General features: G+C 34.9%; 1 protein-coding gene across 1 annotated transcript in view; it reads right to left on the minus strand.

Moving 5' to 3' along the window:
• Nucleotides 1-17,952, minus strand: part of ND-49 (NADH dehydrogenase (ubiquinone) 49 kDa subunit) — a 133,028-nt gene that overhangs the window by 103,204 nt on the left and 11,872 nt on the right. The window contains exons 3-4 of the mRNA XM_090412813.1: nucleotides 16,887-16,996; nucleotides 3,546-3,747 (exon numbers count right to left, since the gene is read on the minus strand). Coding sequence (XP_090268939.1) covers nucleotides 3,546-3,747; nucleotides 16,887-16,996 — 312 coding nt within the window. The remainder of the gene's footprint in view (nucleotides 1-3,545; nucleotides 3,748-16,886; nucleotides 16,997-17,952) is intronic.

Raw genomic sequence — 17,952 nt, forward strand, 5'->3', positions numbered from 1 at the left:
ACTTTATATATGAGAACAATTTACATGATACGTTTCTGAATATTTCAGTTGTTTTAAGAATTTATCTACACTTCCATATCAGTAGCTTAAGAAAAAGAAGCCTCTTGAAACTCAAAATAATTAAAAGTTATTTACGATCAACCATAACCCAAGAATGTTTAAAGGTTTGTCTAAAATATCTATACAAAATGATAGTATGGATAGTTTGTGGGTGAATTACTTGGGTGAATTAATAAGAATTTTATGGTGTTAACAGCATTAAGGTTACAAATTTTGTGATTTTATAAGGTACAAGATGCCAATCATGATGTGATTGTAAACTTAAACTTATGTTTTTCTTAGGTATATATGATCCTAAATTATTTTGTTATACGTATAGTTTGAGAACAGGAATCAAACCTTGGAAATTCGGTGGCAAACTCTGAAGAAAATATTGATTGATTCTGCCAGAGAGGCATGTGGTGAGGTTGTCTGCAAGGATAAAAAAATCAGAACTCCCTGGTGGACACAGGAAGTTAAAGGGGCAGTGAAGGAAAAGAAGAAAGCATATCAAAAGTTCCTGGCAAATAAGTCAGCTTGTGCTCTTAGAGAATACAGAGACAAATGCAAGAATGCTAAACACTGTGTAAAACTAGCTAAACAAAAGTCATGGGAGGACTTTGGCAAGACTATAGAAAATAAATATCAAGAAGGTGGCAAAATATTCTGGAGGTTGTTGAAGAAACTTAGGAATGGAGGAAAGAGTGCTGTAAAAGGAGTTAGAGAACGGGAGAAAAGGATATCCTTGAAGTATAGAGTAATTACTTTGAAAAACTGCTAAATGAAACAAGCAGTGATGATAGCACAGTGGTAAAAAACACTGACCGGGCATGCAGTCAGGAATACATATCCATACATGAAGTAGAAAAAGCCATCAAAGGCTTGAAATGTGGAAAGGCAGTAGGAGTAGATGATATTCGACCAGAAATGCTGAAGTATGGTGGTACAAAGAGTTTTATAGTGGCTGCACTGCATAGTTCAGAAAGCCTGGACAGAGGGACGAATTCCTGATGATTGGAGTAGAGCTCTCATAGTACCCATATATAAAAAGGGAAATAAAACTGAATGTGAGAATTACAGAGGTATTTCCCTACTGAGTGTTCTGGCAAGATCTATGCAAGTATACTTGAGAAACGGTTGAGAAGAATTGTGGAAGAAAAGCTTGGTGAAGAACAAGCTAGATTCCGGCCAAATAGAGGCTGTCAGGATCAGATCTTCACTTTACGACAAATAGTCAAGAAAGCATGGGAATATAACAGAGATCTGTATTTAAGTTTTGTCGATTTGGAAAAGGCATATGACAAGGTGCCAAGAGAGAAGCTATTCAATACGCTACAGTTATATGGTGTCAATGGGGCATTATATCAAGCAATACTTAGTCTTTATTTGAGTTGTAAGTCAGCAGTTAGAATTGAAGGACGTACAGGAAGATGGTTTAATGTTAAATCTGGTGTGAGACAGGGATGTACATTATCCCCTCTGTTATTCATTATCTATATGGATCACATTATGAAGGAAACTGGTAATAAACATGATATCAAAATTGGAGATGTTAATGTCAGCTCTTTGCTTTATGCAGATGATGTTATACTTCTAAATAAATCCGCTACAAGTCTGCAAGATTCTCTGACTAAATTGAATAGCTGTTGTAATAGATATGGTATGAACGTCAGCAATAAAAAAACAAAGAGAATGATAATAGGCAGAATCAATGAAAATGTCAACTGTGTTCAATTGAACACTTGTTCCACAGGTTCTCCATTTCACATTGAAAATGTGAATGGAGAACCTGTGGAACAAGTGAAACATTTCAGCTACTTAGGCACGATTTTTACTGAAGATGGTAAATTAAATATAGAAATAGACAACAGAATCAGCAAAGCTGGTATGGTAGGATGTCAATTGAATAAATTCATATGGAATAAGAGAGAAGTTAGTCGGAACACTAAATTAGCTGTATACAAGACAGTGTTCAAACCAGTTTTAACTTATGGATCTGAGAGCTGGGTCAGAAGTAAAACACTTGACCAAAGACTAGAGACGGCAGATATGAGAGTCCTGAGAAAGATTATAGGCGTGAACAGATGGCATCAATGGCAATATCATATTAAAAATGAGGATATTAGGAAAGAACTTGACATTGTCAACATCCAGGAATATGTTAGCAGAGCTAATCTCAGGTGGTATGGAAAGATTAGCAAAACAAGTGTTCTCTGCCAGGTTGGCAGCAAAACGACCCAGAGGAAGACCAAGATATAGGCGGATTGATACGGTACAAAGTGCCTTAGACGATAGAAATATAAGATCTGATAATGTTGGAGTCTTAACAAGTAATAGACTGATTTGGAGGAAAATTATAGATAGGAAGTTAGTAATGATGTAATTTTTTTCATGTAGTACTATCATATCCTGTACACCCCTTGAGAGTACATGGCAGGAATTTGATAATGATGATTTTCAAGGGTACAGTTTTTTAAAGTTTGCACAAAGGCAGCTCATATGCAACCGACAGCACTGGCTGATGTAGATCTTAAGAAAGTGAAGAAATGCCTTGTTAATTGCTAGTCTGACCCATGACCTGTTTTAAAGATAGTTAGTCAGGACGTATGAAAGGTATCATCAGACATATCCTGTGTTACAAATCTGAGCAAAAGAATGCGAAGCTCTTATCAAATCTCAAGATTCAGCAATGTTCAATTTCTCATGATGCTATTCAACTTCAGTCAAAAGCAGCAGAGAATACAAGTTATTTCTAGCCCTTAGAGAATTTTAAGATCATCATTGACAATTGTGTTCTGATTGAGAATATCTTTAAATATTCCCTTAAGGGAGCATTAAAAGAAGTAGTGTCCTCAAAGAGGATTACTCCATCCTTGGCTCGGATGAGTTATTAAATTGCTTTGATGACCTAACATCAAATGGTGATGAAAGCTTATTCCACCTTTACCATGAGTTGCCTCAGTCCTGAAGATACTTCAGGCGCAAACTTTGTTTGCTTACACTTGGACAAAGGATTAAACTAAATTTATTATAAACAATAGAAAGGATTACTGCCCTTGCATTATCAAAATTAGTTCAGAAAAAGCCAAGTACCTTCTGTATCTCTTTGAAACTTCTGCTTTTATTTCTTGGTATGTCTTTTTCTTTAGAGAGCAAAATATTTCTTGGTATGTCTTTTTCTTTAGAGAGCAAAAGTCATCCCTCCACCCACCCCTCTCTGTGTGTGTGTGTGTGTGTGTGTGTGTGTGCGTGCGCACGTCAGAAATGAAAAGCTTTCCATTTTTCAGTTGGAAGCTAGATTTCCATTTTGTTTTCATCAAATCATTTTTAAGCCAAATTGCTCAACTCTCGAGATATTCAGCAGACAATGTTTTTGTTTATATATTGATATATAAACAAAATATATATAGTTAACATGAATCATGTACAAAGAAAAACATGCACAAATCTTATGAAATTAGCAGAAATAATTACTACTACAAACTCAAAATTAAAAAGGTCTTTACCTCTTATGTATTTGGCACGACGAGGTACCTCAATATTTAACAGCTTTTCAATAGCCAAGGAAAAACACTGTTCATTACACATCATTGAAACATAATCCAAACGATCAAAATATGGCAAAGCTTGTAGGTATGTTTTGTATTCTATTAATTTTTCAGTGCCCCTATGCAGAAGTCCAATATGAGGATCAGCCCTAACAACTGTCTAAAGATAATATTGGAATAAAAAATAATATAAATAACTTAATATATAGCTTTATTTAATATATAAAGAAATTAGTTTTAATTATTAATAATGAATAACAAAAATATACAATGTAAGTTACTTAGGAATTTTTACATTCCTATAGTTACTGATAGGAAGTCAGCAATAATGTGACCTTAATTAAGTATCACTATCACAGTATCATGTATGTCCATGAGAGTACATATTAAGGAATAGCATTAATGTTTGCTATTTTTTTTTTTTGTCCATGTACAAAATAGGATTCAAATAAAATTTGAACCTTTATAAGGGATTTTTCAACCAAATTCAAACTCCTATAAGATGTTAAAAATTAAAGGTGAGTGAATCAGTCTCAAATGAATGGCAAGGATTTTCCTACTGGAAACTGTTTTTTTTTTACCTTCGAAACAGACAAACTGGCCAGAAAATACATATAATAACAAACAAGAGAGAGGATTACCGCCCTCTCATTATCAAAATTAGTTTATAAAAAGCCAAGTTATTTAGCCCATCAATGAGTCTCATACAAATTTTTGAGGAAAACTCAAAATAGAACAATTTCATTGAAAGCATGAGATAATATATGCAATATTGGCTGCAGGAGAATAGCACCATTAGCATTAATAGATATACAAAATAAATTACAATAAATTGATTTAGTTTATTAAAAAATTTTAATTATAATTTAAAATAATCAAATCAATTTATTTAGTTAATTTACATCTCGATTTTCAGATGAAATATTCAGCTGTTTGCTGATGATGCAAAATAAGGTAGATTAATAATTAAGGCAATGTGGAGAGCTAGAAGGATGATTTCAATTGGCTCGTCATCATGGGCAAAAGTTAACGGGTGCGAGTTTAAATGTCAAGAAATGTAAGGTTACGCATTTTGGGATAAATAGATTACAAGTCGTGTATCACATTGATGGCACCGTACTCCAGGAAATAGATAAAGCTAAGATTTAGGGGTAGTGCTGGTGGTAGACAAAGAGTTAAAGTTTAGAAGACATATTGTTAAGGTAGCCCATAAGATTGTCTATTGAAGAACACATTAATAAGTACAGATAAGGATTCAGAGGCGAGTGAACAAGATGGTGAGTGGCTTGTGGAATATTCCCTGTGAGGATAGATTGAAGGTGTGTGGACTGCAGAAGTTTGTTGATAGGAGAAAAAGAGGCGTTGTTATGATAGAAATGTTCAAGTTTCTTAAAGAGTTTTATAGGATAGATGCAGGAGAAATGTTTCGGCACTTGGCTAGAAGGACCAGAAGAAGTGGTCATTGCTGGAAGTTGAATAAAGGTGCAGTTAGTAGGGTGTGAGGACTAGATTTTTTGCTTGGAGAGTGCTGAATGAGTGGAATCGGTTGCCAGAGTCAGTTGGTGCTTTGTCTGTTAATGGGTTTAAAGAGAGGTATGATAATTTAGTTCCCTAGAGATAGAGAGGTGCGATTAGTCTTTGGACTCCATGTTAAATAATAATAAATTTAAGTTTGTTCAAAGGTGAGAAAATTAGTGCTTTTGTATAGAGGGGAGATAAGAAGTCCACCAGTGGAGGTCACAGTACATGTTTGAACTTGAATGAGTAAGAATGAAACAATTTATCATATATTTTGGAAAAAAAAAGGCTGATGATCAAGTTGTGAGAGAGAGAAGTATTAGGTTTATCTTGCAAGGATGCGTAGCAGACGCAAATCACAATGTTGCAAAATACTTTTATCAATTCCTGAAAGGAAAGTTTAAAGCAGTGAAGTTGGTTAAATGGTATGGAATGATTGAAGGTAACTGCATAACAAAAAAAAAAAAATTGCTATTCAGGCAATTCAAGTGTAACAACAGGATGTTTGGAATTACAGTTAATTGCACATGTTCATCTAGCTGGTTTACCTATTTTGCAGAATGAAAAGTTTCCAGGGCAAAAAGCCTTGCCATCTCCATAATGAGATCATAAATGTGGTGCAAGTACAACACTGATGTCATGCTGGCTTGAGCTTTAAAGAGCACTGCTATCACTCATAGAGCTAGTTAGTAAAATAACATTAGGCACAATCAACTTATGAATCCTGACAGAGTTATAGCTAAAGCAGCAATCAAGCACCAAGATAGTTCAAATCGTGACAAGTTGTAACTGTGAGATGATTTTAGAAGAAATTAAATTTAACTGATAATTTTATTTGATGAAAATATCTGAAAATCAGATAAGATAAATTGCTGTAATGTGTATATGTAATTTATTTTCATTTATTATTATTATTAAGAGAGACCTCCAGGGAGTCAGACTCATCGAGGGAGGCCAGCATACTACACACACCGCTATCATACTTATTCTTGAATTCATTCACGCAATTTTAATTATCATTAAAAAAAATTTATCTTTATTCTTTATAACTTAAATTATGTGAAAAAAATTCATCATCATCATCAAATTCCTGCTATGTACCCTCAAGGGGTGAACAGGATATGTTAGTACTACATGAAAAATTTACATCATTACTAACTTCCTATCTACAATTTTCCTCCAAATCAGTCTTTTACTTGTCAAGACTCCAACATTATCAGATCTTATATTTCTATCATCTAAGGCACTTTTTACCATATCGATCCACCTATATCTTGATCCTCCTCTGGGTCTTTTTCCTGCCAACCTGGCAAAGAACACTTCTTTTGCTAATCTTTCCTCTCCCATTCTGTTTAAGTGACCATACCACCTGAGATTAGCTCTGCTAACGCATTCCTGGATGCTGACATCAAGTTCTTTCCTAATATCCTTGTTTTTAATATGATATTGCCATTGGTGCCATCTATTTGTGCCCCTAATCTTTCTCAGGACTCTCATATCTGCAGTCTCTAGTCTTTGGTCAAGTGTTTTACTTCTGACCCAGCTCTCAAATCCATAAGTTAAAATTGGCTTGAATAACATCTTGTATACAGCTAATTTAGTGTATTGGCTAATTTTTCTCTTATTCCATATAAATTTATTCAGTTGACTTCCTACCATACCAGCTTTGTTGATTCTGTTGTCTATTTCCATATTTAATTTACCATCTTCACTAAAAATCCTGCCTAAGTAGCTGAAACGTTTTACTTATTCTATAGGTTTTCCATTCACAATGCAGTTGATATTTTCAATGTTTCTGCCTATTTTCATTGTCATTTAATTTTCATCACAACGATTATTCACTTTAGTCAGGGAATCTTCAGACTTGTAGTGGATTTATTTAGAAGTATAACATCATCCGCATAAAGCAAAGATTAACATGCCCTACAATTTCTCAAAAAACAATTAGATATTTTGTAATTCATCACAACAGATTCATAGCCATAATTGACTTCACACTTGTTCTTGTGAAGAGGGTTAATTTGCATGTTTTCCACCAGACTATGATGTTGCAACCTGTGATTTCTTGGAGAAAGAATGGAAATTCCACTGTTCCATTTCAGCGCAATGGCCACTAAACCTGAAAATGTCTTCTTGATTTGAATAACTGTATACAACCTCAACATGTATTTGTTCAAGGTCTCAGTTTTTCAGAGGCAGCTGCTATGAATGGCAACTGAAAGTAATGCCTGCATTGTGACAACTCCATATCCAAAAGAGATATCAGTAAAATAAAAAAGATATTGAAGTCCCTAATTTCATATGTTGCTTCTCAACATAATCTCCATTCCTTTTTTTTTTAATACATTTTCTCCATTGCACTAAAAAAAAAGCCATTGCAGTAAAACTCTTTAGGTTGTTTTTGGAATCATTTTCTCATCTTGCTTTGACCTGTTCACCATTTTCAAAATGAATCCCTCTGAAATGGATCTTCAATATAGGAACCAACTAGAAGTATCACAGTCAAGTCTGAGCTGCAGGGAGGATATTCCACATCTTCAAAACCAATCTTTCAATAGCAACCAAAGTGAACACATTCAGTAACCTTGAATGTCATGTTTAAAAAGTTGTATCTCAGCATAAACATGATCAATTCATTGTTTCAACTTTTGCAAGGTGTTAACATAGCATTGCAAATTTACTGCCATTCCTTTCATCCATATAGCCCTAGCAAGTTATGAACTTTTTAATTTTGTTTCTAATTCTGATCTTTTTGACTGAATGAACTCTTAATGACAAAGAATTTTTATTTTGGCATCCTAATTATGCACCCAACTTTTATTCTAAAATCATGATTACAAGGGGGAAAGCAGTGGCTTCCATTTGGTAACTGTGAAAAACAAAGTGACAAACATCCAGTCTCATCTGTTTCATTTGAACTAATCAACGTATATGGCACAACTCCAATTCGATAATAATTTTGTCATGTTAATATAACATTCAGTTTCAGTACTAGTGATCTCTTGAGTTATTGTTCACTATTTTTTTCTGATTAACTGTTCAACTTTTTGCATATGGAAATCAATGGTTGTGGTTTTTTCGTATGGTACACATCAGGAATTTGATGATGGTTCGTGTTAAATTTGGTCTGAACACAATCTTATATACTACTAGGTGGACTTTTGGTTGATTTCTCTTATTCACATAAATTTCTTCAGCTAGCTTCCTGCCATCTTCTTTGTTGTATTATCTATTTCAAAATTTAATTTGCAATCTTCACAAAAAATTGGAATAAAATAGCTAATGTGTGTGTATAAAATGTTGGACCTATGCACAAGACGTTGATCAATCTATAGCATGTTAGTACCATATATGGGAAGAGATTTGGGAAAGGAGGGACTTGTTCACATTAGATCTGAAGGAAGGATGATGCATTGTACTGTTTGGGAAACACTATGGGGTAAGGGAGGGGGGGAGCAGGGGCGGATGAAGAGGAAAGTGAAACGTGTTCCATGAGTATGAATTGGACTATGAAGTAGGACTATTGGGTGGTAGCTGCATGTGTTTCAATGGATTTGGTAGAGAGAGAGGAGGAATTATTGATGGTTCTGATGAACATTTACCATGGAAATAGGTTAGAAAGTGCATGCAGTACGAGGGTGGTCTGAAAAGTTCTCAGCCTAACAATGAAAAAACAAATTTTTAATTTCAAAATTATTTTTATTTTTCAACATAATCTCCCTTAAGACTAATACATTTATTCCAGGAATGTTCCAGCGCATTATCCCAACCTTGTGGTGGTTCTCAGTAAGATCTGCAAAATACCCCTCTACAGCTGCAATCACCTCTTGATTCAAAGAAAAATGCTGACCAGAGAAGATGAGTTTTAGTTTTGGGAAGAGATAGAAGTCAGAGGGAGCCAAATCTGGGGAAGAAGATGGTGGATATTCCAACAATTCATAGTACAGATCCCTTAATTTTCCCAAAACACCTTTGAGGGCAGGTGCACTGACCTGATGAAAGATGATTTTTTTCCTTCTGCAAACCAGGTCTTTTCTTGGGAATTTTTTCTTCTAGTGTGGTTAAAAGATCGGAATAATAATATTCCCTGGTTATTGTTTTACCCTTTTCAAGATAATAAAGTAAATGCCTTTAGCATCCCAAACACCGATGACATGACCTTTCTTGCTGATGGAACCAACTTTGTCTTCTTTGGAGCTGAACAACAGGCTTCTGTTCACTGTTTTCACTGCTGTTTGGATTCTGGTGTGCAATAGTGAATCCAAGTCTCATCCATAGTAATAAATTGATGCACAAAATCAGTTTTATTCTTCTTAAAATGCTCCAAACACTCTTCAGAGATTTTCAGGCGAGTGTATTTTTGATCTGATGTGAGTAAGCATGGCACCCATCTTGTGCAAAGCTTTTTCATTTGCAATTCTTCATACCAAATGTACCCTACACATTCTTTTGAAATACCTATAGTCTCAGCAATTTCATGCACTTTGACTCGCCGGTCATCCAATACGATATCGTGCACTTGATCAATGATTTCTGGTGTTGTTACACTTTTTGGACGTCCTTCATGTGAATCATCTTCCAAGGCTGATATGACCACATTTAAACTCGGCAGCCCATTTCTTAAGTGTCGAAAATGAAGGAGAAGAGTGCCCAAAAACTTTTATGAACTTCGAATGAATTTCTTTTGGCATTAAACCTTCTTTTACAAAGAATTGTATAAGCGCATGATACTCAAATTTTATCGATTTCAAGGGATATAGGAAAAACTTTTGCTTCAGACAGCTGTATAAAACAAACTACTTGATAGAATGACTTGCAATTTCACATGAATGCTTATGACAGATGTACCAACTTAAGGGGAAAAAAAAAAATCATGCCGATAGTGTTGCCATCTATGGTCGAGGCCATGAACTTTTCAGACCACCCTAGAAGTACTAAATGCTTGTGGGTGAGTGGTTGAAGTTGGTAAGAGAGGAGTTATTAATCAGTCTGATTGTTTTTTTTGTATTAAATTGAGTATTTAGAGAGACTTTGACACTGTCCTGGTATGTGAGCATTAGTTAATGATGGGAAGATTTGATTTTGTACAGAGTTAATAGGTAAATTAATGGAAAAGAGGAATCCTAATTTTTTGTATGCTGAGGAGGCAATGGTTGTAATGTGTTTAATAACAAGAGAGTTGATGTGAAGATAATCCCAAGGAGGAAAATCTCATTTTGCCTAGAGATTTGGGTGTAGAAAAAAATAAGGGAGAATGTTTTTTTTGTTTTTTTTTTAATGAGAAATAAGGTATAAGGTATAATGTCAATTTAAATGAAATTGACAAGATTATTTAAGTTCTATCAAAGAATGGTTTGGAGATCAGAATTCACATTTGCAGAGGTTGTTACTGTGTGGATTGTGGTGGTTTATTGGTTTGTCAAGTGAAAAGGAGGAATGTAGTGTACTGTAATTGGTAAATTAGGGTATTGAATTGATGGCCAAGTGGAGTAGGTCATTGATGTATCAAAAAATGAAGGTAGGTGAGAAGAAATAACCTTGTGGGATCACAGCATCAGTTGCATAGTTAGAAGATAGAGAACTGTCCACCACCGCACATGTCCAGTGAAAAAAAAATGGCAACTGCAGTTGCAGAAGTCACAGAACAGACTAAATGATGGGAGCTTACCCAGTCAAAAGCCTTGGAGATACTGAGCGCAACAACTTTGGATTTGCCACACTTTTCCATGGTACTTGTCTAGAGGTAGGCAGCAGGTAAGCAGATCCTATCAAACAGCATTGGTGGAATCCATACTCGTTTATTAGTTGAGTACTTGCACGGTAGCATAGGAGATGAAATTTGATGGTTCTCTCCATTACTTTGGAGAGGAGTGAGGTGAGAAACTGAGCAGTAGTTTGATGGTAAAGATTTGTCACACTTCTTGGAAATAGGTTGGATGTGAGCTAATTTCCAGGGTGTAGGGCAGGTGCCAGTGGAGTAAGAAAATATAAAGAGGTGACAGAACAGGGACCAACTCTGGAGCCCAAATCTTCAGGAGAATTGGATAAATGCTGTCAGGGCAATGAGACATTTTTTTTTTTTTTTGGTATCTAATTTGAAGGATTTTTCTGATGACTTTCTGGTGAGAGGTCAGAGGAGGCATTGAGTGTTAGGTGTTTGGAATGGATCTTATGAAAATAAGACGATTTTATTTGCATAGGGTAAAGAACTAAGCCTTAATGAATAGTTTAATATCACGTCTAACATCATTTTTCTTAGTAATGTCATCCCTAGAAATTATAAACAGCAATGAGGATAACATACAACCCTAAATTACGTTCACTTTGCTGTTAGGGTAGGTGAGAAGTGAATAATCTTTTTTTTTGATTATTCACTCCTAAATATTAATTTGCAATTTATTTATAAACTGCAAATTTATGCATTTATACAAATTTGCAAATGAAACATTAAACAGAATTGGTTACAGTATTCTAAATATTAACACAAGAATGAGGTAAATAGCATGAGTATACTCCACTGGCTTGGTTGCAGCTAAGTGAACAGGAGAAAACACTATTAAAGTTCCATGGAACTAAGTACAGTTGTGTAATTGAAAGGTGGTAAAAAATAATAAAAATATTTATGAACAATTTATGACAATTACTTTCCAAAACTGTGGAGATAGACATGCAGTTTGTTCAATTACAATTAGGGTGATGACTCAGGATTTCACACATTTCAGGAATAAATGGTCAAGTTGGCAATGATGTACACTTTTCATGTAGTACTATCATAATATCCTGTACACTCCCCAACAGTTTATGTCATTAATTTATCATCCTTTTGGCTACACACACATAAAGTCAGAATATTAGAATCATGTCAGAATATTACATAAAGTATAATGTAACGTATAAATAAAAATGTAGTATAGTGTATGTATGATTTGAAATTACCTGAAAAGGATGAAAAGGAAAAGGATTATTCTTTGTTAATGTAATGAGTCAGCAGAAAAGTTGCCCAGATTAGTAGGGAAAAAAAAAAAAAAAGGAAAGCCCTGAAGGAAAAGGTTGCAGAGACTTGCGAACTTTGAAAATAATCAAGAAAAAGACCTCAGAAAAGCATGCAAAAGTGATATCGGCATGCCTGAGGATAGGTGCAAAAATTGCAGAGGTAAAAACAAAGAACAGGAAAGGATATTTAAGCGACCTGGTGAATAGGAGACACCGTTCACTCGTTCACGATAATTTATTGTAGTCCCACGGAGTTTCTGAGTGTTCCAAGAGTTGGGAAGTTTCGATGTGTAGAAGTTGTCTTCTCCACAACCAGCACCTGTGGCTAGGAACCAATGGAAGGTTCTCACAGATGACGTCCAGGTCTCCACAGGAATCTTTCCCGATAGAATTGCTTCTAGCCAGACTACAGAGACAGAGAAAGGAGAGGACATCACTCAGAATTCGCACAGTGCCGCCATCAATGATGAGATGTATTTCCGTGACGTCCTAGAGAAAACAAGAAATGTCCTAATCAAGATAGAGGTGAGGTATGAGAAGTTCCAATGGAACTTGCACTGAACACAATGGACTGTTTGTAAAGGAAGACCTGCGAGTAGCTGTATTATATTGATACTCTTGTGCTATGAATATGTGCAACTGTGTGAAGGTATGAAATAAGTTGTCTTAATTATGTATAATACTATGTTGTATAATAGAGTAGTGTATAGTATTGCATTGTTTATTAGTGTATGATATATAATAGTGTGTGCATAATTAAGATATAAGTAGGCTAGGAAAAATAGCCATAACTACCATATTTGCCGGCATATAAGATGCACTTTTTTCTTTTAAAATAGATCTGAAAAACAGGGTGCATCTTATATGCCGATACTCAGTTTTTTATTACTTTCATTTCTGGAAATTTTCTCTGTTCCAAGTTACACGATTTCTTTCTTGCTTCCTTGGGGTGTGTGAGAGCATTCCAGTTCTGTAGAGTTCAGTGGATGCACATGAGCAGTCATCGACAATTACAGCTGTGTTCCTGTTTGTTTAAAATTTCCAATTGTGGCAAATTATGACTGAAAAACATTGGCATTGCTCAATATTGCATACAAGCAACATGTGATTTCGTTCTCACAGAACAGAAGATGTTAAAAATAAATTCAAGGAATTGAAAACTCAGTTACCTGTAATTCCAGGAGGTCTAACTAGTCAGCTTCAACCTTTAGATGTCTGTATTAATAAACCATTTAAGGATTTATGAAGGAGAAGTGGAACAGCCAGATGCAGTCTTCAGATTTTGAGGTTATGCCAACAGGAAGAAGCCTAGCATTTTGCAAGTTTGTGACTGGGTCAAAGCTTAATGGGATGCTGTGAAAACTGAGACAGTGGTTAAATCATTTAAGAAGTGTGACATTAGTAATGTCCTCTGTACCATCCAGTGCATGGATGGTACAGAGGACAATTTGTTGTATGAGGACTCAGATTCTGATTTAGAAGAGGTTTCAAGTGTCTCTTCACTTAGCTCTGGAGATGAATTTCTGGGTTTTGACAAAGAAGATTAAAAGGTGGGTACTCTATCCTAGTTAGATTAGGTATTGTTTAAAGTAGACCTACTTATTACTTTATATTTGAAATACTGTAAATTCATTATAATATTCAGTGATAAAGTTTTTTTCCTAAAAAATATGTACAAAAAAGGGGGTGCATCTTATACAGTGGTAAATACGGTAAGTACAACTGTCCCAATTGTAATTGCATTTCTTGGTTAGAATAAATGACTTGTAAACAACACGCTGATCTGATTCTTGCCAATGCACTATCTCAAAAAAAATTACGAGCCTGTGTGCTGATAGGAATTTGCAATGACTAGCTTAAGTGTTGAGTAACAAAATTTAGAATCTTCTGTTAAAGTTACGAGCACTTGCATTGCCATTACTCCACATTTCAATCCCTCACTCTCAGAAATTCAGTATGGCTGGCGCAGTCGAAAATCAAATAAATTTGCCAAACTGAAGAGCATAAGGGACTGAATAAGTCGCAGACATATGGGGGGCAGCAATCAAAATTAGAGCTAGTCCATTTACAATAAGGATTAAGGCAAGGCAGAAAAGTGGGGGTGAGCATCAATTCAGCATAAGTAAGTGAGTTAGAAACATAAAGGAAAAGCTTTAGATCTATGCAGTATGTGTATACACACACACACACAATAAAAGAAAAGTACACTTGGTCGTCGACTTACGACTGAATTCCGTTCTGGCTGACAGGATGTAATCGATCTGATCGTATGTCGGCCATATATTTATTAACAGTATTCTTTAACCTTTCTAATCTTTTTATCATCTTTATAATTTATTTTAATAATCTTTTAAATTTATAATTATGTATATTGTACATAATGTGAAAAATAACACTGTACATACTGTAAACGCAAAAATGCAATCTAAACTCAATGTAAAAATTAATGCAAATGAAATTTACAATGTCAATCAATTTTTTTTCTTTGCTTGTGCTGGGTTGTGGATCATCAGGATCATGTTCTTGAGTTGAGGTAGGAGATGTTCTCTTGATGAGGAACATGCTGAGCTTTGTTTGAACAGTTTGTTTCTTTTTTTCTTCATATATCTCACGATAACAACGCACAGCATCTTGAATGATACGTTCAACCTTTGTGAATCGTTCAACATTAGAGTCCATTGCTTCGAAACTGGCGAGAGCTTTATTCAGTTGCGAAAAAGAATCTGATAAACTCTTAGCAGTGAATTTCTTTTCTGGCTCCTCTTCTTCTTTCTCTTCTTCCTCCCTCGCTTTTTCTTCTGACACTCTCTGCTTCCAATTCAATCAACTCTTCATTCGAAAGTTCTTTTATTTCACAATCTAGCAACTCCTCTACGTCTTCTATTTCACATTCTAATTTAAGATTTTTTGCAAGTTTAACTATTTTTTCTGTAATCACTTCCAGTTCCTGTCCTTTTTAAAATCCTTCAAATGTATTTGCATAACATTTTAGACACTTTTTCCAAATTCCCGACATACAATTCTTTATTACGCATTCCCATGCGGTCGAAATATTCTTGATACACTGAAGAATGTTGTACTGCTTCCAAGTCTCGCAAAGATAAATCAACATCAGAATCTATCGCTTCGATGGCTTGTGCGAATGTTGTTCTGAAGTAGTGAGCCTTGAATGCTGAAACAGCACCCTGATCCATGGGTTGAATGAGAGCAGTTGTGTTAGGTGGCATAAAAACAACTCTAAGATCATGTTGAAGGTCATCCAGATGAGGAGGGTGGCCAGGGGCATTGTTCATAATCAATAAAATCTTGAAAGGGATACCTCTCTCTGCACAATATTCACGAGCCTGGGGAATAAAGCAGTTCATGAACCAGTCATCGACCAATGCTTGAATCATCCAAGCTTTAGGGTTTGAACGGTAGTAAACAGGCAGTGTGTGCTTGTTGATGTACTTAAATGCATGAGGGTTTTCTGAACGATAAATGAGAAAAGGCTTCAGCTAAATAACCACGGCATTCCCACCAAGCAACAAAGTTAACCGATCCTTAAAAGCTTTGAATCCTTCGCATCCTTTTTGCTTCTTAGTGTATGTACGTACGATTAGGCATGCGTTTCCATTGCAAGCCAGTTTCATCTACGTTAAATATTTGTTCCAGTAGATAACCTTCTTTGATTAAAGAGTCGAAACCATCAACGAATTTTTGGGCTTCATCTTCATCTGTACTTCCTGCTTCTCCTGTGACATGTACATTATGCAAAGCAAATCTTTTTTTAAAACGCTTAAACCATCCAGTACTAGCCTGAAAATCTTCTACGTAATCGTCTCCGGCACATGATTTTAAACTCTGAAACAGACTTCTAGCCTTTGCTTGCACTGTGCAAAGGCTCATGGGTGAATTTTTCTGTATTAAATCTTCCAACCACATAAACAACAATTTCTCCATTTCATGGATGGATCCCTGTCGTTGTTTGGTTAAAATTGTAGACTTCATAGGTGCAGAACCTTTCACAGCTTCCCGAATTCTTTCTTTGTCCTTAAGTATTGTCGATACCATGGAATGTGATAACTTCAAGTCACGTGCTATTGTATTCACTTTCTTTCTGCCTTCATACTTCTGGATAACTTTCATTTTACACTCTAAATCAATAGTTTTCCTAGACTTCTTAGCTGGCATATCTGTAGATGAAGGCATTTTCCTTTTACTAGACATTTTATGGGTAGTATTTCAGTAGAATTTTAATTAATACACCACATGCAACATATGCTTGAAAGTGACAGTGTATGTGAGAGATAGTTATCGTACGCAGGTTATCATACGATAACTATCATATCCCATAGTTATCGTACAGGCAGCTGCCTGATTTATTATTAATTTATTCATTAATTTATTTTATTTTATTTTTGGTCATAAGTCACAAGCTCGTAAGTCGATGACCAGGTGTAATGAAAAGTAAAAATAATACACCACAATATAACACACACGCACACAATCCCACACAGGTTTCAGAATCCACTGTGTGCTGAAAATAATTATTCACACAAATGTAAGTCGATAAACAACAGTGGCAGCCCATGAAGTTTTAAGTGGGGGTGGCTGCCTATACAAAATAATTTTTTAAAAATTCTTTTTTTCCTAATTAGTAACCAATTTATTAATAAATAAATGTGTAGATTTATTTATTAATAAATTGGTTACTGATTAGAAAAAAAAGATTTTTTTAACAATTATTTTGTATAGGCAGCACCCCCATTTAAAATTTCACGGGCCGCCATTGATAAACAAACTTACCTCTCCATCAAGTTCCAAAACCAATCGCAATACTCCATGTGCAGCTGGATGTTGAGGCCCAAAATTCAGAATAATGTTTTTAATTGTCCTTTCAGATGGTGGTATTGACTCTAAATGTAGAAGAAAAAGTCTGAATAATTTAATGTTGGGTATTCTCAACTTCAAATTATTTAATGTAACAGCTGTTTAAAATATAACTGAAATATTCATTCTTTAAATATCAAAGTTATTAATCCTCAAAAATGTTCTTAGATTTAAAAAAATTACTGCATATCTAATAAATATTTCTCTTACTATATCAAACAATGAATCTTAAGACACTTCATCTTTATGGACTATCAAATATTTATAAGCAGGATGTACTTATGAGAAACAGCAGGAATAGGTACATTTATATCCATTATAAATTATCACAGAGGGCAGATAAATGTTTAAATATGTTAAGTTCTTCAAAATTCCAGTAAAATAACCAGATAAGAACCTATATTTGAAAAAAATAAAATAAAATAAATAAAATTATACATACAAAAGCTCAAATTAGTTTCATTTGTCAACAGATACACTCCTGATGAAGTCTCCTGATGCTCCTCTGGATCTTTCCTGCCATCTTGGCATCAATCACCTATTTTGCTAACCTTTCTTCACCCATTCTATTTAAGTGCCCATACCACCTTAGATTAGCTCTGCTGACACATTCTTCAGTGATAATAATGTCAAGTTCCTTTCTAATATCTTCATTTTTATTATTATTTTGCCATTGATTCCATCAGTTCACTCTCCTAATTTTTCTCAGAACCCTCATATCTGTGGTCTCTAGTCTTTGATCAAGTGTTTTATTTCTAACCCAACCTAAAACAGATTTGAACACTGTTCAAATCTGTTTTAGGTTGGGTTAGAAATAAAACACTTGATCAAAGACTAGAGACCACAGATATGAGGGTTCTGAGAAAAATTAGGAGAGTGAACTAACCCAACCTAAAACAGATTTGAACACTGTTCAAATCTGTTTTAGGTTGGGTTAGAAATGCTAGCTTGGTGTTTTGGCTAATTTCTCTCTTATTCCATA

This window comes from Typopeltis vanoorti, chromosome 23 (genome assembly GCF_054136105.1).
Source record: "Typopeltis vanoorti isolate ZY-2024b chromosome 23, IOZ_Tvanoo_1.0, whole genome shotgun sequence".
In the NCBI taxonomy this organism is placed as follows: domain Eukaryota; kingdom Metazoa; phylum Arthropoda; class Arachnida; order Uropygi; family Thelyphonidae; genus Typopeltis; species Typopeltis vanoorti.